At 44.5% G+C, this 21402-nt stretch overlaps 1 protein-coding gene across 5 annotated transcripts in view; it reads left to right on the top strand.

Moving 5' to 3' along the window:
* Positions 1 to 21402, top strand: part of PLCB4 (phospholipase C beta 4) — a 516205-nt gene that overhangs the window by 427436 nt on the left and 67367 nt on the right. For all 5 annotated transcript variants that reach the window (XM_075339305.1, XM_075339306.1, XM_075339302.1 and 2 more), the window contains exons 24-32: positions 1293 to 1417; positions 6888 to 6939; positions 10503 to 10605; positions 12478 to 12642; positions 13214 to 13418; positions 17867 to 17955; positions 18201 to 18351; positions 18431 to 18480; positions 18750 to 18815. In XM_075339305.1, coding sequence (XP_075195420.1) covers positions 1293 to 1417; positions 6888 to 6939; positions 10503 to 10605; positions 12478 to 12642; positions 13214 to 13418; positions 17867 to 17955; positions 18201 to 18351; positions 18431 to 18480; positions 18750 to 18815 — 1006 coding nt within the window. The remainder of the gene's footprint in view (positions 1 to 1292; positions 1418 to 6887; positions 6940 to 10502; positions 10606 to 12477; positions 12643 to 13213; positions 13419 to 17866; positions 17956 to 18200; positions 18352 to 18430; positions 18481 to 18749; positions 18816 to 21402) is intronic.

Here is a 21402-nt window from a genome sequence, read left to right as displayed (position 1 = left end):
ACATAAAAAACACTTTATAATACTCACTTAGAAGGTCGCTCCGGTGCAGAACAGTCAGATGGTTGGTGCTGTTCTCAGCGACTGGCACCTCCTCTTTCGCCCATCTTGGTCTTCCTTCTTCTGAAGCCTGGGTGTATGACGCGTCCTACATCATACACACAGGCCGGTATTGAGGTCCTGCGCAGGCGCACTACAACACTTTGATCTGCCCTGAGCAAGGTAGATCAAAGTGCGCAGGACCTCAGTGCTGGCGAGTGTGTATGACGTAGGACACGTCATACACGCCGGCTTCAGAATAAGGAAGACCAAGATGGCCGAAGAGGAGGCACCGCTCCTGGAGAACGGTGCCACCCATCCAACTGGTGTGAACCGGAGCGACCTTCTAGGGGAGTATTATAAAGTGTTTTTTTTCAGACTACACAGCAGCCTGGACTCTTATATATGGCATGTTAGAATACTGTATATAAGAGCCCACTGGTGGTGGCCGCAGTTTATAGTGGACATATCTGGTGACAGGTTCCCTTTAAGGGGATGCTGGTTTTTTTACTATCTTTATGAACCCATAAAATGTATGGTTGTCAGACCTCAACACTATGATGTGTAGCTAAGGTGAAACATATCATTCCTTTCTACATCTTTTCATTTACTCAAGTGCCCCTGAGGAAGCTTACAATGTCACTGCTTATATGCAGTTTTTCCCACGCAGGTGACCACCATCCCCCCTCAGTACGTATTAACATTCTTCATTCTTGATATTACTCCATTCTAAACTTCATTAAAAATTTCTCACATCCGTAAGTCATTTATCTAGCTAAGTGCTTTGGAGTAATGTTACTATCTGGACTCAAGAACTGGCTTGATGTCTCCGAGCACCACACCCTGATGGACCATTCCCTACACCAGTGAGATGATGTCATTCTTTTCCCGCTTCTCACAATTTTAGGGCACATGCACTCGCAGTAAAAGTGAGAAAGATGAAGAAGAATTTGACATTTGTTTCACGAGGACAGTACACTGGCTCAATGGTTAGCATGATAGTGCTGGGGCCTATGCTCAAATCAACAAGGAAGGTTTCGCTTAGTTTCCTCACGTTTCACTCCAAAGACCTACTGATAGGGAATTTAGATTGTGAACCCCAATGGGCACTGTGGTAATAAGTTCTGAAAGGTGTTGCGCTATATAAGCATAAGAAATGATTGTAACATTACAAAGTATGTAATTTAGTGGAAAATATGACAGGCTGCGCCTTTTAGTTTGCTTTTGAGTTTTTCTTTCCTTAAAGATATTCATAGCTACAACAAGCGTCAGATGAGCCGAATCTACCCCAAGGGTGGGCGAGTGGATTCCAGTAATTATATGCCTCAAATTTTCTGGAACGCCGGCTGCCAGATGGTCTCACTGAACTATCAGACCCCAGGTAGGTAGTGACGCCCAGTCAAGCTGAAAGCCAAGGAGGCCTTCGCTTTCTAACTTCCAAAACAGATGCTCCAAATATGCCTCTGGCTTTTTATATTGGAAATGGAATACGCTGAAATGATATTAAGATGTTTACTGACAAGGAATGGAGTCAGCGAGCAGTCGGGGTATATATAGAAAAGCCGTGTGTGCTGCATGTTAATTAGCAAATGTACAATTGATGCGGCATTAATGAGGACGGGAATAATGTGCTGTGGAAAATGCTAAGAATTCTAATCCGGTGGAGATACAGAGGGACATGGTATCTGAAAAGATCAGTAATCAGCAGCGCGCTCCTGATTTTACCCAGAAAGGAGACCAAACTATTCTATATCTCTTACAATGTTTTCTATCCTTGACTCGTAAAACTTAAAGGAAACGATAGACAAGAAAAGGAAACACGATCACTATAGGATGAGTATACTTTGGAAATAAGAGGGCTTTTGAGGTTAGGGGTCCCTAAACCTATGTTTCAGCTTGGGGTTCTCTAAACCTATGTTTGCGGTTGGGGGTCTCTAAACCAATGTTTGAGGTTGGGGGTGTCTAAACCTATGTTTGAGGTTGGCGGTCTCTAAACCCATGTTTGAGGTTGAGGGTCTCTAAACCAATGTTTGAGCTTGGGGGTCTCTAAACCTATGTTTGAGCTTGGGGGTCTCTAAACCAATGTTTGAGGTTGGGGGTCTCTAAACCAATGTTTGAGGTTGGGGGTCTCTAAACCCATGTTTGAGGTTGAGGGTCTCTAAACCAATGTTTGAGCTTGGGGGTCTCTAAACCTATGTTTGAGCTTGGGGGTCTCTAAACCTATGTTTGAGGTTGGGGTCTCTAAACCTATGTTGGAAGTTGGGGGGTCTCTAAACCTATGTTTGAGGTTGGGGGGTCTCTAAACCTATGTTGGTGGTAGGGGGTCTCTAAAACTATGTTTGAGCTTGAGGGTCTCTAAACCAATGTTTGAGCTTGGGGGTCTCTAAACCTATGTTTGAGGTTGGGGGTCTCTAAACCTATGTTTGAGGTTGGGGGTGTCTAAACCTATGTTTGAGGTTGGGGGTCTCTAAACCCATGTTTGAGGTTGAGGGTCTCTAAACCAATGTTTGAGCTTGGGGGTCTCTAAACCTATGTTTGAGCTTGGGGGTCTCTAAACCTATGTTTGAGGTTGGGGGTCTCTAAACCTATGTTGGAAGTTGGGGGGTCTCTAAACCTATGTTTGAGGTTGAGGGTCTCTAAACCAATGTTTGAGCTTGGGGGTCTCTAAACCAATGTTTGAGGTTGGGGGTCTCTAAACCCATGTTTGAGGTTGAGGGTCTCTAAACCAATGTTTGAGCTTGGGGGTCTCTAAACCTATGTTTGAGCTTGGGGGTCTCTAAACCTATGTTTGAGGTTGGGGGTCTCTAAACCTATGTTGGAAGTTGGGGGGTCTCTAAACCTATGTTTGAGGTTGGGGGTCTCTAAACCTATGTTGGTGGTAGGGGGTCTCTAAAACTATGCTTGAGGGTCTCTAAACCAATGTTTGAGCTTGGGGGTCTCTAAACCTATGTTTGAGGTTGGGGGTCTCTAAACCTATGTTTGAGGTTGGGGGTCTCTAAACCTATGTTTGAGGTTGAGGGTCTCTAAACCTATGTTTGAGGTTGGGGGTCTCTAAACCTATGTTTGAGGTTGAGGGTCTCTAAACCAATGCTTGAGGTTGAGGGTCTCTAAACCAATGTTTGAGGTTGGGGGTGTCTAAACCTATGTTTGAGGTTGAGGGTCTCTAAACCAATGTTTGAGCTTGGGGGTCTCTAAACCTATGTTTGAGCTTGGGGGTCTCTAAACCTATGTTTCAGGTTGAGGGTCTCTAAACCAATGTTTGAGGTTGGGGGTCTCTAAACCTATGTTGGATGTTGGGGGGTCTCTAAACCTATGTTTGAGATTGAGGGTCTCTAAACCAATGTTTGAGCTTGGGGGTCTCTAAACCTATGTTTGAGCTTGGGGGTCTCTAAACCTATGTTTGAGGTTGGGGGTCTCTAAACCTATGTTGGAAGTTGGGGGGTCTCTAAACCTATGTTTGAGGTTGGGGGTCTCTAAACCTATGTTGGTGGTAGGGGGTCTCTAAAACTATGTTTGAGCTTGAGGGTCTCTAAACCAATGTTTGAGCTTGGGGGTCTCTAAACCTATGTTTGAGGTTGGGGGTCTCTAAACCTATGTTTGAGGTTGGGGGTCTCTAAACCTATGTTTGAGGTTGAGGGTCTCTAAACCTATGTTTGAGGTTGGGGGTCTCTAAACCTATGTTTGAGGTTGAGGGTCTCTAAACCAATGTTTGAGCTTGGGGGTCTCTAAACCTATGTTTGAGCTTGGGGGTCTCTAAACCTATGTTGGTGGTTGGGGGTCTCTAAAACTATGTTTGAGCTTGAGGGTCTCTAAACCAATGTTTGAGCTTGGGGGTCTCTAAACCTATGTTTGAGGTTGGGGGTCTCTAAACCTATGTTTGAGGTTGGGGGTCTCTAAACCTATGTTTGAGGTTGGGGGTCTCTAAACCTATGTTTGAGGTTGAGGGTCTCTAAACCAATGTTTGAGCTTGGGGGTCTCTAAACCTATGTTTGAGGTTGGGGGTTTCTAAACCTATGTTGGAGGTTGGGAGGTCTCGAAACCTATGTTTGAGGTTGAGGGTCTCTCAATTTATGTATCCAGAGCTATTGCCAGACTACAACACCGAGCACATGCTGTAGGTACTGGGAGTTGTTGTTTTCTAATATACCGGAGAGTTGAAGGTGGGAAACTTTATCGCAGTGATCTCTGTAAGGCTAGAATTACACTTGTGATTGACCCACGCGTGACTCATGTGAGTCTTGCAGTGCATCACCCGACACAGCAGCTGTTCTCTGAACAAGAGCAGGTCAGCTTCATGTATTTCTATGCAGCTGAAACACTCCTGTCCAGAGAGTATGCGGCCGTGCTGGGTGATGCGATGCGAGATTCACATTAGTCACGCACGAGTCAATCGCAAGTGTGACTGCGGCCTAACTGAGGAAGACTGCTAGGGTATGTCCACAAAACAATAAGAAAAACAGACTGATTATTCAGATCAGACTTTGATCTGTTTTTCTTGTATGTGGAGAGAAAACTAAAAGTTTTTCCATCTTGTACTTTGTCATTCCATGAAAATCCGCTGTCATCTGAGTGACGTCTAAATTTGTTCACGGACACATAGACTTATGCCGATTTTGATCAAAATTGTATGTCTGATTTTTTTCTGCTGACCATACTTTGGTCATGTGCACTGCCCCATAGAATATCCTCGGTACACATGCTAACTGTGAAAACCATGGTTAGCACTTGTATGAGAAAATGGGTTATGTAAACATACCCTTAAGGCCGCTTTACATGCTGCGATATCGGTACCGATATTGCTAGCGTGGGTACCCGCCCCCATCTGTTGTGCGACACGGGCAAATCACTGCCCGTGCCGCACAACATCGCCCAGACCCGTCACACTACTTACCTGCCCGTCGACGTCGCTGTGACCAGCGAACCACCTCCTTTCTAAGGGGGCGGTTCATTCAGCATCACAGTGACGTCACAGCTGTGTCACTGAACCGCCGCCCAATAGAAGCGGAGGGGCGGAGATGAGCAGGACGTAACATCCCGCCCACCTCCTTCCTTCCGCATAGCGGCCGGGAGGCAGGTAAGGAGAGGTTCCTCGTTCCTGCGGTGTCACACGGAGCGATGTGTACTGCCGCAGGAACGAGGAACAACCTGCTGCAGTAACGATTTTTGAGAATGGACACCCATGTCACCGATGAGCGATTTTGCATGTTTTTGCAACGATGCAAAATCGCTCATAGGTGTCACACGCAACGGCATCGCTAATGCGGCCGGATGTGCGTCACCAATTCTGTGACCCCAACGAGTTCGCATTAGCGATGTCGTAGCGTGTAAAGCCCCCTTTACTGTGGTAATCTACCCCGTGCTCTTTGGTAGAACCTGTCACATTAGAAAACGGTATTTACCTGTGGATATAGGGTTAATCTGCAGGTAAACACCATTATAATCCTCCCCGGCCACCTTTCTAAACACGCGGACTCTGGAGAAAATTGACTTTTTTCCTCCTGGGAGCCAACATTTTTTTCAGTCATTGGGACGTGTACAAAGATATTACAGCCTCCGCACACTATACTGTGAGCATGTCCCGGCCCTTTGATTGACAGTTCACTCTGCAGCAGATCTGTGAAGAGCTAGCTGCCAATCAAAGTACCAGGGCGTGCTCACAGTATGGTGAGCGGTGCGGTCAACATGACTGAAAGGTGGTCGCTCCCAGGAAGAAAGATTATTTTCTTCTGATAGCCGCACTTTCTATAAAACAGAGAACGTTACTTACCTGAAGATTAACCCTCTATCTGCAGGTAAATAGAGTTTTTCAAGGTGACAGGTTAACTTTAAAAACATCTTTAACACCTTTGCAGATTATATGGAAGTCATCCCACGACAATGGCAGCTTTCTCTACAACAATAATACTGACACATTTTAACACACAGATCATGTCCACAATGCCCGAAACCCCCATGGTTCTATTGTACTATTGTATCAGACTTAACTCATAATAGAACTTTTGTGATAGAAGTAAATAAATAAATAAATAAATATATATATATATATATATATATACACGTGTCATTGGTTTTTCATGTTGCCTTTGAACTCCTTAGGTGGCCTCCTTCACAGATCCGTGTCTCCGGTACATGTGACATTCGTTTTCACACGTACCGGAGACATGGGCTCACGTAGACCCATTGAAATCAATGGGTTTGCGCACACGTCCATGTTTTGCCAAGGATCATGTGTCTGTGTGGAGAATATGTTTGTCCATGTGCTCCACGCGTAGACATGTCGGTTTTTCTTCGGCAGCACGGGTATCACACTGATCACACGAAAGTGCTCTGTGTGACACGCACCGGAGAAAACACACGTGTCTGTGAAATAAAATGAATTTCTATACTCACCTTCTCCAGTGCTGCTGTCTCTGCCGCTGCTGTCACTTGCTTCTGACCCCCTCTCATTATGCTCATCCCATATGCACGGCACAGAGGACCGGAAGCAGCAGCAGCGGGGAGTCAGTAGGGCTGGAGACCGTAGATCAGCAGGGACAGGTGAGCAGAAAGTTCCTGTTTTCCGTGTTTTATCACAGATAGCACATGGAGAACACACGTGTGCGAAAATCATGGCACACGGAGGGCAATACGCACCTTTTAGACATTTGTGCAAAACGTGTGTGGTTGTCACAGATGTTTGAAAGAGGCCTTATGGAGTATAGATACAAACATCATGGTTCATAGACTTGTTATGCCGCCCAGTCACAGCCACATCACTTATAAGCCGGTGTGACCAACTATATATTGACCAATGTAAATATATGAACTGATTGGTTACGTGTGATGAGCTAGAAATATTTTTCTCTCAATAGATCTAGCAATGCAACTGAACCAGGGGAAGTTTGAATACAACGGATCCTGTGGGTAAGTTATCACAGCTTGTAAAGAGTAACATTTTGTATAATGGTTGCTGTTGTTTTAGCAAATCTTGAATTAATCAATAGTAAGGGCTAATATAAGAAACTCGTATATCATCAGCACTTTATGCTTTTTTCTCCACTTATTAGCCATTTCTTCCCCTTCTCCTGATCTCACCATCCACTCTGATTAGACAGCTCCCATCTGTCTTGTTCAGACTAGCAGCACAATGCTGGGTTGCGATCATCCAGAAATTCCAGGATGGTCTGTAAAAATAGGGCATTCTGTAAAAAATGTTGAGATGTCTGTGATTTTTTTTTTACGCTTTACATACAGATTATTTTGACAGTAATTATAATGTTAAAGTTTACAGTGAATGCACCCAATGTCTGTGTTTCAGAATTAAGGGCTGTAGACATGTATCAGTTATAATCATAATGCTTTATTATGGGTTTTCAATGTATCCGTAAAAAATATTGCCTGTCCTTGATTTTTTAATAAGCTGTCCCGAAAAAAATAAGTTAATTTGGTAACCCTGGCACATTCTAATATCAGGTTACATAATATAGTAAAGTTTATGGAGAGGTAAAGGGTGAGGGGGATTGAGCACTAAGCACTGTGAGATACCAACTGGACCAGAGGTCTCAAACACGCGGCCCGCGGGCCGCATGCGGCCCCTCAGGATGCTTTGTGCAGCCCCCAGGCCCGTGCCTCTGTTGACTATCGCTGCCGGTGCAGGGCCGAGATATACATTACGATAAGATGGCGACAAGGCTGGGGACATTACTATAGGATGGGGACAAGGATGAGCACATTACTGTAGGATGGGGACTAGGATGGGGCACAATACTACAAGGGGACAAGGATGGGCACATTACAACAAGATGGGGAACATTACTAAAAGATGTTGGCCAAAATTTCTATATAGTGCTAATTGTAACACTATTATTTACAAGAAAGGGATAAAATGTAAAAAAAAAAAAAAAAACTCAAACTAAAGCGGGCTTTACACGCTACGACATCGCTAATGCGGAGTCGTTGGGGTCACGGAATTCGTGACGCACATCCGGCCGCATTAGCGATGCCGTTGCGTGTGACACCGTTAAGCGATTTTGCATCGTTGCAAAAACGTGCAAAATCGCTAATCGGCGACACGGGGGTCCATTCTCAAATCTCGTTACTGCAGCAGTAACGAGGTTGTTCCTCGTTCCTGCGGCAGCACACATCGCTGCGTGTGACGCCGCAGGAACGAGGAGGCTCCCCTTACCTGCCTCCCGGCCGCTATGCGGAAGGAAGGAGGTGGGCGGGATGTTACGTCCCGCTCATCTCCGCCCCTCCGCTGCTATTGGGCGGCGGTTCAGTGACGTTTCAGTGACGTCGCTGTGACGCCGCACGGACCGCCCCCTTAGAAAGGAGGCGGTTCGCCGGTCACAGCGACGTCGCCGGACAGGTAAGTATGTGTGACGGCTGTGGGCGATGTTGTGCGGCACGGGCAGCGATATGCTCGTGTCGCGCAACAGATGGGGGCGGGTACCCACACTAGCGATATCGGGACCGATATCGCAGTGTGTAAAGTAGCCTTAAGACCTGACTTTTTTTTACCATCAATTTTTTTTTTTTCTTTTTTTTTTATATTTAAACAAAGAATGTGCACATTTGTTATAAGTGAAAAATGTTCAAAACCAGTGATCCAAAGGTGTGTAAAAAAAAAAAAAATACATGGTACTAATAAAAATGTCACTTTGTCCTGTAAAGAATGCGGCCCCCCAAATTATTATCTTTCTTCTGTGCGGCCTATACACCCAATCGAGTCTGAGACCCCTGAGCTAGACACATGCAGACTGCAACTTCAAGCATCTGATTTCCATCACCTCAAGGCTGGATTCACAGCCACACTGCTCTGTGCTGCTGTATATGTCTTCCATGTTACTGCTACTTCTATGTGTGTGCGACAGATAAAGAAGAGCAGGAATCTCTCATCTCTATGTGTGTGCTGTCTATGGGAGACATCATTGTAATTTGTCTCCACCCGCTAACTCAGAGAGAACTGAATGTATTGCAGGCAGGTATATGTCACTCTGGCAGATGTGGACCCACTGTGCCAGAGGCTGCTCTTACCCTAGAGCGGAGTATCTAAGTTTCTGTTAGGTCTTCACTAGTGCCTCTTGTAGTGAGGATAGGCTGAGCTGCTGGTAGACACCAGGTACCACTCCATAGCAGTCCCTGGGTCTGCAGCAGCTGACCGGAGGTTCAGAGACGCAGGAACGTGGCACAGGAGGGCAAGACAGAGGCGTAGTCAGACGGTCCAAGGTTGGGGCAGGCGGCACAGGTTCAGTGTACAAAGCTGAGGGCAGACAGGATGGATAAAAAATTTTAGAATTAATGCAGGCAAACACATGGAGAGGACACTAGCAGACATACTAACTAGCAACCACGATCAGGCAGAGAGCGAGAGCTACCTGAAACAGGCCAGGCCCTTCTAGAATGGGATTGGCCAGGGAACCAAATCTCTGCAGAACACAGCAGGGTTAAATTTCTGCAGAGACCGGCCATACCTCCCTATAGCCAGGTGGAGTTTCTCTGGGAACAGAGCTAGCAGTGAGCACAAAGCAGCACAGGAAGATGGCCTGACGTTTTGGAAGCAGAGTGGTGAATGCACAAAGTATGGCGGCGCTGAGAAAGCTTGCAAGATGTCAATGTGAAAATTGGACATAGAGCCTGCACAGAGGAAAAGTGATGAATAATGCAGGATACAAGTTATAAAATGGTAAAAATAGTCTTATTCTTCATGTGCACACAACAGTATATTTTGAAACTTTACCTGAAACGACAGGATTCATGATTTTATGATTTATGTTTTACTATTATTCATAGAGTAAAGGGTGCTTTACACGAGACGACGGATCGTGCGATGCATCGTTGGGGTCACTGTTTTCGTGACGCACATCCGGCATCATACACGACGTCGTCTCGTGTGAAACCTCTGAGCGACACAATATCACTCACAAATCGTGAGTCGTGTACTCGTCGCTCAGTTTCATAATATCCTTTATTTTTACTTGTGCCGGTTGTTCATCGGACCCGTGGTAGCACACATCGCTCCGTGTGACACCACAGGAGCGATGAACTCTGCTCCCGCCGGCTATACGGAAGGAAGGAGGTGGACGGGATGTTTACATCCCGCTCATCTCCGCCCCTCCGCTTCTATTGGCCGGCGGCTGTGTGACGTCGCTGTGATGCCGAACGTCCCTCCCCATTCAGGAAGTGGATGTTCGCCGCCCACAGTGAGGTCGCTCAGCAGGTAAGTACGTGTGACGGGGGTTTCACGACTTTGTGCGACACGGGCAGCGATTTGCCCGTGACGCACAAACTACGGGGGCGTGTACGATCGATCGTGAAATCGCACGATCGGTCGTCCCGTGTAAAGCAGGCTTAATACTCTTTGTACTAGGTTAATCTAATTTTGACTTTTTTCATTAGTGTTTAGAAATCTATAGTAATGATCTAATTTTGCTAGGAATATTAGTTTGTATTTAAAGATTTCTAAATATTTTATTGTCATTTATCAGGTTCCTACTAAAACCAGACTTCATGAGACGCCCAGACAGAACATTTGACCCGTTCTCTGAGACTCCAGTGGATGGAGTGATTGCGGCTACCTGCTCTGTTCAGGTATATAGCTTGATGTTACCATGAAAAGGAAATCTATTAGTGTTACCAGGATCCAAAATTACACATTTAATCTTGAAAATGTTATTTATTTATACAGTTAATGGTTAGGATGAGGTTGCCGGACTCCGAAGCCGATGTATGGGAAGGAATCATAGACTTATAAAGCTAGAACTTCACTGGAAACTTCAAAAGAGTGATTTCTCTACTGTAAACCATAGTATTCTATTCTTTTCAAGTTTTTCCAACATTTGTCCATTAGTTTGAAATACAGGCACTTGTTTGGTGGAAATTTTTGTAAGTTAGTAAAGAAAACCACATATGAATATCAACCATACATAGTAATGGTCCATTGCAGGCTGGTCTGTAGTATTCTAATAGGTAGTGAGATCCTGCAGAGATGTTTGTGCTGCAAAGTTATATGTTAATATAGCTCTTTCAAAGACAAGTCAAGCAAAACCTTTACATGACCAGTTTTTTCTTCCTTTATGGAAAAATCCTTCTTGAATTGATATGCAAATGAGGCTGAAGAACTATTTGTAGTTCTGAAGCATCTGTCACTCCAGCTCTATTCCCCGCCCAGCACCATCTTCTTTTGATTGACTGACGGCTCCTTTGCCTGAAGTCACACAGTATAGAGGCTGTCAATCAAGCTGAAGAAGGTGAATCTCAGATCTGGAATAAAAAGGGTTAAAATCGCACTGCCGTGAAGAATGAATCGGTCTTATTGTTGAACAGTGATTTATTTTTATGCGTTTTGAAGACAACAATAATCTCCTTCTTCTTCAGAGGTCCATCTGAGAATTTTCTGAAGAATGAGACTATTGTTGTCTCCAAAACGCATAAAAATAAATCACTGTTCAACAATACGACCGATTCATTCTTCATGGCAGCACGGTTTCAACCCTTCTTCTTCCACATCAGAGATTGATCCTCCACGAGGGCCGCGGCAGCCATTCTCCTATACTTAGACAGTGGTTGTGAACGTTCACCACCAAATGAGGTGAGCAATTCCATGATCTTTTTCTAATTCTGGCTATAGGATGACCCTATCTTTCCAGCACATCATCCTCAAGCTGAAGATGATGATGCTGGACGGGCAATAGTGCTGGAGTGAGCTACATGCTCGTACAAATAGTTCGGACAGTGAAGTCCTGTTGACAAATCTGACCAGTCACCAGGTCAAAAGTGACCAGATTTCGCTCTTATATTATTGCCATTGCTCACCTGACTGTGCCACTTTTTTTAAACCTGCCATGGACCTTTAATTTTGAGCTAATTTTTATGGTCTTTACCAAGGAATAGTTATGGAATGCTTTCTGTGGACACCCCCCCAGAAGAAAATCCTTTGAGCCACACCCTGTTGATAAAGACCATTAACATTTGCTTAAAAAATGCCCATATCTCTAGAACCATATGGCAGATAGGGAGCTTTTCCATGTTACGCAATCGAGTGGCACATCAGATGCCTGACCTCCATTTATTCTTTGTGGGCCTGCCGGAAAAAGCCCTGTGCAGTGCTCGGCAGCCCCATGGAGGATTAATGGAGGGGGGGTTGAGCATATACACTAACGTTCCATTGTAACAGGAAAAAAGTGATCCGGTTTGATGATTAATGGAGGTCACGGTGGTCAAATCCCACCGATCAATAAATTATCCTCTATTTCGTGAATCGCTGATAACTTTTTTCTCATCAGACAACCCCTTTAATTCAATCCTCATGTTTCAGGTATATAGAAGATTTATTATCTCTATGAAGTCATTCAAAAATATAATAATAACTGTTGTTTTTGGTATTTTATTTGATTTATTGCAGCATTACCATAATGTAGACTATCTACACAGTGTAACGGAGAGTTGTGTATATCATCACAGGTTATATCTGGACAGTTTCTCTCAGACAAAAAAATGGGGACGTATGTTGAGGTGGATATGTATGGGTTGCCAACGGACACCATAAGAAAAGAGTTCCGGACGCGAATGGTCATGAACAATGGTCTGAACCCGGTGTATAATGAGGAGGCTTTTGTATTTCGGAAGGTGAGATTTGTGTCCAATGATTTATTTGTAAACTGATAAGGCTCTGTTCACATAGCCAGTTGTCTTCTGTTTGTAATGATCCAGTTTTTAACAAAAAAAAAAATCTGTTACAAATGGAATAAAAATGGATGCAAAATGGTAATTAAAGTGGAATCTTTCTTGAGGCGTCTCTGGACACTTCTGTGTACTGGGCATGGGCAATGCTAAAAAATATATCTGTTAGTGGATAACATAATAGATAATCATACTTTATGATCCTTTTTCCATAAACTTCTATAGAAAAAAACTGGATCATTTTACTATCTGTTTCGGGGGGGTTTTTTGGGGGGGAGGGGGGCTGGAAAAAAAACCCAAATTTTTTGATCCAGCTAAAAAAATTAATAGTAGCTGAGAAGAAAGCAAACAGAAGACATGATGCTACACTTCTATTCTCATTCAGTTGAATCGATCATACACTGGAATATTTTCTTTCTGTTTTTGTCTTCTCAAAATGCATCCAAAAATGGAAACAATTACTGCACATGTGAACAAAGTCCAAGAAATGTACTTATTACTCTCCTCTGGTCTCTAGGTTATCTTACCTGACCTTGCTGTGCTAAGGATAGGAGTGTACGATGACAACAATAAACTGATAGGACAGAGGATATTGCCATTAGATGGTCTCCAGGCTGGATATCGGCACATTTCACTTCGGAATGAAGGCAACAAGCCACTTTCCCTGCCAACCATTTTCTGCAACATTGTTCTGAAGACCTACGTTCCTGATGGATTTGGAGGTAAGAAGAACCTGTCCCAGACCTAATCTGTCAGACTTTTTTGAGTTCCATAGATTTATACAGATGGAGAAGCAGAAAATATATGCATTTACGGTATTTTTAGGACTATAAGACGCACTCTGGTTTTAGAGAAGGAAAATAGGAAAATAAAATTTTAAGCAAAAAATGTGGTCATGACACTGTTATGGGGCGAGGATCTGCTGCTGACACTATTATGTGGGTAATATCCCCAAAATCTCTACTAAGGTACCCCATCCTGGTAATGATCCTCCTGCCTTGTGTATATATTTATGTTCCTCATCCTGGTATAGCCCCATCTTGCTATATACTGCATCCTGGTACGTGCTCCCATCGTGCTATATACGCCATCATCCTGCTCATATACCCCCATCATCGTGCTCATATACCCCCATTATCCTGCTCATATACCCCCATCATCCTGCCCATATACCCCCATCATCCTGCTATATGCCATCATCCTGTTCATATACTCCCATCATCCTGGTATATGGCCCCATCCTGCTCATATACCCCCATCATCCTGCTCATATACCCCCATTATCCTGCTCATATACCCCCATCATCCTGCTCATATACCCCCATCATCCTGCCCATATACCCCCATCATCCTGCTATATGCCATCATCCTGTTCATATACTCCCATCATCCTGGTATATGGCCCCATCCTGCTCATATACCCCCATCATCCTGCTCATATACCCCCATTATCCTGCTCATATACCCCCATCATCCTGCTCATATACCCCCATCATCCTGCCCATATACCCCCATCATCCTGCTATATGCCATCATCCTGTTCATATACTCCCATCATCCTGGTATATGGCCCCATCCTGCTCATATACCCCCATCATCCTGCTCATATACCCCCATTATCCTGCTCATATACCCCCATCATCCTGCTCATATACCCCCATCATCCTGCCCATATACCCCCATCATCCTGCTATATGCCATCATCCTGTTCATATACTCCCATCATCCTGGTATATGGCCCCATCCTGCTCATATACCCCCATCATCCTGCTCATATACCCCCATTATCCTGCTCATATACCCCCATCATCCTACTCATATACCCCCATCATCCTGCCCATATACCCCCATCATCCTGCTATATGCCATCATCCTGTTCATATACTCCCATCATCCTGATATATGGCCCCATCCTGCTCATATACCCCCATCATCCTGCTCATATACCCCCATTATCCGGCTCATATACCCCCATCATCCTGCTCATATACCCCCATCATCCTGCCCATATACCCCCATCATCCTGCTATATGCCATCATCCTGTTCATATACTCCCATCATCCTGGTATATGGCCCCATCCTGCTCATATACCCCCATCATCCTGCTGTATGCCATCATCCTGGTATATGGCCCCATCCTGCTCATATACCCCCATCATCCTGCTATATGCCATCATCCTGCTATTTTCCATCATCCTGTTCATATACCCCCATCTTCCTGTTCATATATTCCCATCCTGCGGCACACACAAAAAATAAATAAACGTTTATACTGTCCTCACCTTTCCTCGCTCCACGCAGCGTCGCTCCTCCTCCTGTCTGTGCCGGCAGCGCTGTGTGGAGCCGGCCACGATCCCTGCGGCACTGCGATGTCCTCCAGTCTGACGGCGCGGCTGTGAAGACACACGTGTGTGCAGCGATGACGTCATCGCTGTGAGCACCGCTAGTCTCCAGTCCACACAGCGCTGCCGGCAGACTGGAGGACATCGCGTTGCTGCAGGGGAACGGTGAGTACATTGATTCATTGCACCCCGCGCTGATGATGATGTGCGGGGGGCAGTGAATACAGCCGCACATGATCATTCCAGGCTGTAGTTGCCAAGGGTGATCACGGCCTGCTGTTAATTATGCGCGCGTCCCCGCCCATCATCCCGCCCACCTATCAGCCCCGGCTTCAGCGCTGAGAGATGGGCGGGAGGATGGGCGTGCATATGTAATGAGCGGGCTAACGTGGTCACGGCAGGCGCTGCTGCTGCCTGCACGTGCCCCCGATGACCCGCAGCACCCTCATTCCCCGCAGCCGTGCCCTACATTCAGACCATTAGACGCACCCCCCACTTTCCCTCAACATTTGGGGGGAAAAAAGTGCGTCTTATGGTCCGAAAAATACAGTATTTTAGTGCAGTGAGTCATGGTGCTCTATTTGCATAGTGCGGCTTTTATTTTCACAAGTTGCCCCCTGCTACGTCTGTATGTGTGCCCAAGTTTGCCTTCAATACTGAGAAGAAAATTACCACTATGTCTTTTGTAATTACTGCCTAATGCACCCAATTTTTTTTTTAATTTTGTGACTTTAAACATTCAACATAACTAACACCACTATAGTATAACTTGTTCTCGCGATCATTACCCTCCCTCACATACAAGTGCATCTCAATAAATTAGAATATCATCAAAAAGTTAATTTATTTCAGTAATTCAATACAAAAAGGAAAAAGCATATATTATATAGAGTCATTACACACAGAGGGATCTATTCCTATTTATTAGGCCTCTGCCACACTCACGTGAAAAAAGTAACGTTTTTTCACGTACGTGTTAAAGGGGTGGTTTGCTCCCCGTGTGCCGTGTTTGTGGCACGTACGTGTTCTCTGTGTGTTATACGTAATAACACATGGAGAACGGAAAGCTCCGCCTTACCTGCTTCTTCCGGAGCTGTCTTTGGTGCTGAATGACAATGTTTGGCACAGGCCACGCCCCGCTGACGCTGCTTCCGCCCCCCAGTGAAGAAGATGCGTTGTTCAAATTCACTGGGTGTCGGATGCAGGTGACAGCCGCGGCAGAGACTGCAGGGCTCGTGGAGGTGAGTGTGTTTTTTTTATTTTTAACCTGATATGTGTGTTTCTCTGGCGTGTGTCACACGGGCCCGCATCCACACTACATCCGTGTGGTACGGGTGCAGGCCATGTGACACCCGTGCTGCCGGAGAAAACCTGACATGTCAGCGTATGGAACTCACGGACACATGTAAGTACGGAACGGACACACGTTCCGTTCCTAAATACTTACGTGTGTCCTGACCATTAGGATTAACTAGATCCCCCTGTGTACGTATCTCCAGTACGTGTAAAAAATGGCAAACATGTACCGGCGGCACGGATGTGTGACGGAGGCCTTATATAGAGTCATTACACATAGAGGGATCTATTTCAAGTTTTTATTTATGTGATGGGGATTGCTGCCTGTTTAGAGGTTGATCATGTATTGAATTTGTATCATGAGGGTGGTATGAGTGGACACAACTGTACCGATGTAAGGTATAGGTTTAGGTAGTCAACCATGTGCGTTAATAATGCCACATTCACATAGCAAGTATTCATTCTCCACAGTCTAATGTCAATATACGAAAAGCCATATTAGTGATTCCAGTACATATAATCATTTAAACCTACAAAAATTATACCGAAACACATGATATAATCACAATAATTTTTATTGTTGAAAAAGATTTTTTAAAATGAATATATACAAAAGGGATAGAACTGGAGAAAAATACACAGTGAAAAAAACTAAACACTGAATGGATCACCTGATAGATAGTTGTGATTAAATTATCAATAAATAATCAAATTCATGAATGTACTAACAAGGATATTAGTAGGGATATAGTATGAGGAACTGGATAGAGAATCTGATCCTCAGCTGCTGTCACTCAACAAGCTGATGATTTTATAAACTTTACTTTCTTGGATTTCAAAACCTAAACATTCAAGCTCACCACTAAGGCCACACGGGTACTAATGCAATCCTCGCATGACACTCGGCTCATGCTGGCAGCACAGCGGGAGACGAGTGTCATGCGATTGTCCCAGCGACTGAGGTCCGATCAAGCAATCGGACCTCAGCTGCGGGGGGCGGGCCGGCACTCAGGAGGGGAGGGCTGGCTCTGAGGAGGAGCGGGCCGGCGCTGAGGAGGGGAGGGAGGTATTTATCTCCCTCTCTCTTCCGTTGCTGGCTATTGCCATTCTTGCCCTGCACTCACGGAACACCGGTGTACCGCGAGTGCAGTGCGATCTTTCTCTCACCCCATAGACTTGAATGGGTGCGAGAGAAAGATACTCACATTACCATCGCAGCATGCTGCAACTGTTTTCTCAGTCCGATTAGGGCCAAGAAAATAATTGCTCATGTGTGCTGACACATAGGCTAATATTGGTCCGAGTGGAATGTGATGTTTTATTGCATTCCACTCCCTCCGATTTTCATGCCGTGTGTCTTAGGCCTGCAGGTATATAGAGAATTATCCTGCTAGTGCCAGTATAGCACTGGCTTTAGGTTATATATGAAAATCCTGGTGATTGGTTCCCTTTAATTCACAATGATAAGCACTGAATTAAATATTGGTAATTCCCCATTATGTTACATTGTCTTTTGTTTATTTGCTTTTAGATATCGTTGATGCTTTATCAGATCCTAAGAAGTTCCTGTCCATTACTGAAAAAAGGGCAGACCAAATGAGGGCAATGGGTATTGAAACAGTAAGTACACGTTAGGACATAAAAGGATTGAATATAATAATCCCCAACCCGACTGATGTGTATGGGGGGGGGGGGGCAGCCTGACTGATGTGTATGGGCGCTTTTGACTCTTCACCGATAGATAATGTCTGGGTGGAGAAGGATCCGCCATGTTGAACACATTACTTATCAGTCTGTGCACATTTGATGAATTGACTTATGTGCGGTTCTTTTGTGGTACTGAATAATGAATATTATTACTTCAGAGTGATATCGCAGATGTGCCAAATGACAACACAAAGAACGATAAAAAAGGGAAAACCAACAATGCCAAAGCCAATGTGACTCCCCAAACTAGCTCGGAGCTCCGGCCGTCTGCGGCGTCCACCTCTGGGATAGCAAGTGAAGTTAAGAAAGGTACAAGTCTCACTCACAAGTCTTCCTCGTACTGAAAATCTCGCCTGGTCTTTACAATCATTTTATGTGATTTTTCTAGCAATAGATCAGATTCCACAAGTGAAAGTCGAAGATTTGAAACAAATGAAGGTAAGATAATAGATGACTCCTCTTTCCCCTCCTTTGTCTTTCGGGTTCACACTGATCGGGATTTTAGACACCCACTTATTGGGCTGAGAGTGATCCCTCCCCTTCAAGACTTCACTATCAGCTACTACTTACAAGTGGGGACAGTAACTCACCACATACCAGATTATCACCTCCTCATTTTTTCTTTTCTGTAGCCTTTTGCTTATTGTTATTTTCCCATGATTGTTATTTTGCTGCTTTCTATAAATATTTCTTGCAATTGATTTTAGGCCTACATCAAACAGCTAAAGAAGCAGCAGAAAGAGATCAACTCCATGAAGAAAAAACACGACAAGGTAAGTGGCCTAAAAAAGGAGGACTGTGTAATTGTTTCTACCTAAAGTAAGGGTACCGTCTCACTAAACGACGTACCAGCGATTCCGACCACGATATGACCTTGCCAGGATCACTGGTGCGTCGCTACATGGTCGCTGGTGAGCTGTCAATCAGGCAGATCTCACCAGTGACCAGCCACCAGCCCGCAGCGACTCGTGGAAACGATGCTGCGCTTGGTAACCAAGGTAAATATCGGGTAACTAAGCAAAATGCTTTGCTTGGTTATCCGATATTTACCCTGGTTACCAGCGCACACCGCTTACCGCTGGCTCCCTGCACTCGTAGCCAGGGTACACATCGGGTTACTAAGCAAAGCACTTTGCTTAGTTATCTGATGTGTACTCTGGCTACGTGTACAGGGAGCCAGCACTGGTAGCCTGAGAGCGACGTACGCTAGTAACCAAGCTAAATATCAGGTAACCAAGCAAAGCGCTTTGCTTTGTTACCCGATGTGTACCTTGGTTACCAGAGTCCAAAGCTTCCAGGCGCCGGCTCCCTGCACATTCAGATCGTTGCTCTCTCGCTGTCAAACACAGCGATGTGTGCTTCACAGCGGGAGAGCAACGAGCAAAAAATGAACCAGCACTGTGTGTAAAGATCAGCGATTTCACAGCAGGGGCCAGGTCGCTGCTCAGTGTCACACACAGCGAGATCGCTAATGAGGTCACTGCTGCGTCACAAAACCTGTGACTCAGCAGCGATCTCGCTATGTGAGAAGTACCCCTAAGAGAAGACAGTGAGCTCTGAGATGGATAAATATATTAGATGGATGGATGGAGAGAGATAGATAGATATGAGATGGATGGAGAGATAGATGAATGGAGAGATAGATAAATACAGAGAATAGATAACAGATATATATGAGATAGATGGATGGAGAGATCGATAGATAGATAGATAGATAGATAGATAAAGGGATAGATAGACAGATAGATAAATAGAGGGATAGATAGATAGATAGATAGATAGATATGAGATAGTTGGATGGAGAAATAGATAGATATATAATTAGATGGATAGATATATATATGGATGGAGAGATAGATAGATAGATAGATAAATAGAATAGATAACAGATATATATGAGATAGATGGATGGAGAGATCGATAGCTAGATAACATAGATATGAGATAGATGGATGGATATGAGAGAGATGAGAAATGTATGGTCTCTAGCATATGTATGTGCTGAACTTAGACGCTAAACATTAGGAGAAATATCTGTCTTTAGATATAATTACCTAGAGTGTAAATTCTTGCAGTTGGTAACAAAGTTACTTTTTTCCCCCAACCCCGGATCATACACATAGTGAGGAGACATAATCAGATGAATAGATTGATTTACTTGTCCGTATATAGAGCAGCTGCACATACTGTGGAGTAGTATTTCTAGCACGCTGCCATCATCTCTAAGGTGGAATTTCTCACTTCATCAAGAGTAAATCTCCTAATTGTTCATACCTGTCCTATGAGCGTGAGCCGTGTACAGGTGACGATAACTAATCTGATGAGTCCTGATGTATTTGGATAAAGGAACCTGATGGTACAGAAGTCCCCATCGTCTTTCTTCTCTGTGTACAGGCTGTATCTGAGAAAACACAAGTCATTATGGCGTCAATAACAAGCGGCATGCTTCCTCATCCATAAATGAACCTTTTTTATTTCATTCTTGTAATGTTACATAGTCCTTATTCTTCGGGCCGCTCACCGTGGTGCTCGCGTCTCTTTATCCATCCTCACCATGAGGCGTGTATACAGACACCACAGCGTACAATCATCCCTTTGTCATTCATCTATATATTAGGTTTGGATTATGTCCTGTGATTATGCAACACTTCTATTACAGGATTGTGTTAATTTTGTTGACATTGTTTGCTTTATTATACTACAATTCATTTATTGCAGCACTCATTGTATTGGCTTTGTTGGAGGGTGTGTAGCCATTGGGACTAATATTGTATGGGTTACCGCAAAGCACTTATTTCTGCTGTACAGGTATATAGACTCCCAAACGGCAGTAGGAAACATGCTGCTCTCCTTTGTTTTCCATACATGTTTGCGGTTTAAAAGAGGAACATGAGAACTGCAAATGCAGCTTACGATGGCATATACACGGATACTTATCGCCAGCAGCACAGGGGAAATGTATTATATCATGGCGGCTAAGCCAATGGATGGCTGACCATGTATTGTTGGTCAAGTCTGCCCTCATGAAGCGAGCCTATCAGCCACGCCTAGACAAGTATTTCACCCTTTAACCCTAAATGCCCCCTTAAAACAAATAATGCCCCCGGAGTGCCCACAGTACAAAATATTAATGCCTTTACTGCCCCCTTAGAAAGTAATAATTCCCACTAAGTTCTCCCTTCAGTAGTAATAATCAAGGGCAGATATTCCATTGGTGCAATCTGTGAAGCCTTCAGGGGCCCAAGAGATAAGGGGGCCACTAGCACCTCTTAAGCAGCACATACACAACAGCTGACACTTAAAGGGATGCATTATGGTGAGATATTGGACGGCAAAGTGCCCACATACTGTTGTTGCCCA

The sequence above is a fragment of the Anomaloglossus baeobatrachus genome, chromosome 3 (genome assembly GCF_048569485.1).
Source record: "Anomaloglossus baeobatrachus isolate aAnoBae1 chromosome 3, aAnoBae1.hap1, whole genome shotgun sequence".
Taxonomy (NCBI): Eukaryota; Metazoa; Chordata; class Amphibia; order Anura; family Aromobatidae; genus Anomaloglossus; species Anomaloglossus baeobatrachus.
Note: the sequence above shows the minus strand (reverse complement) of the source record. Positions and strands in the feature narration are given on the sequence as shown.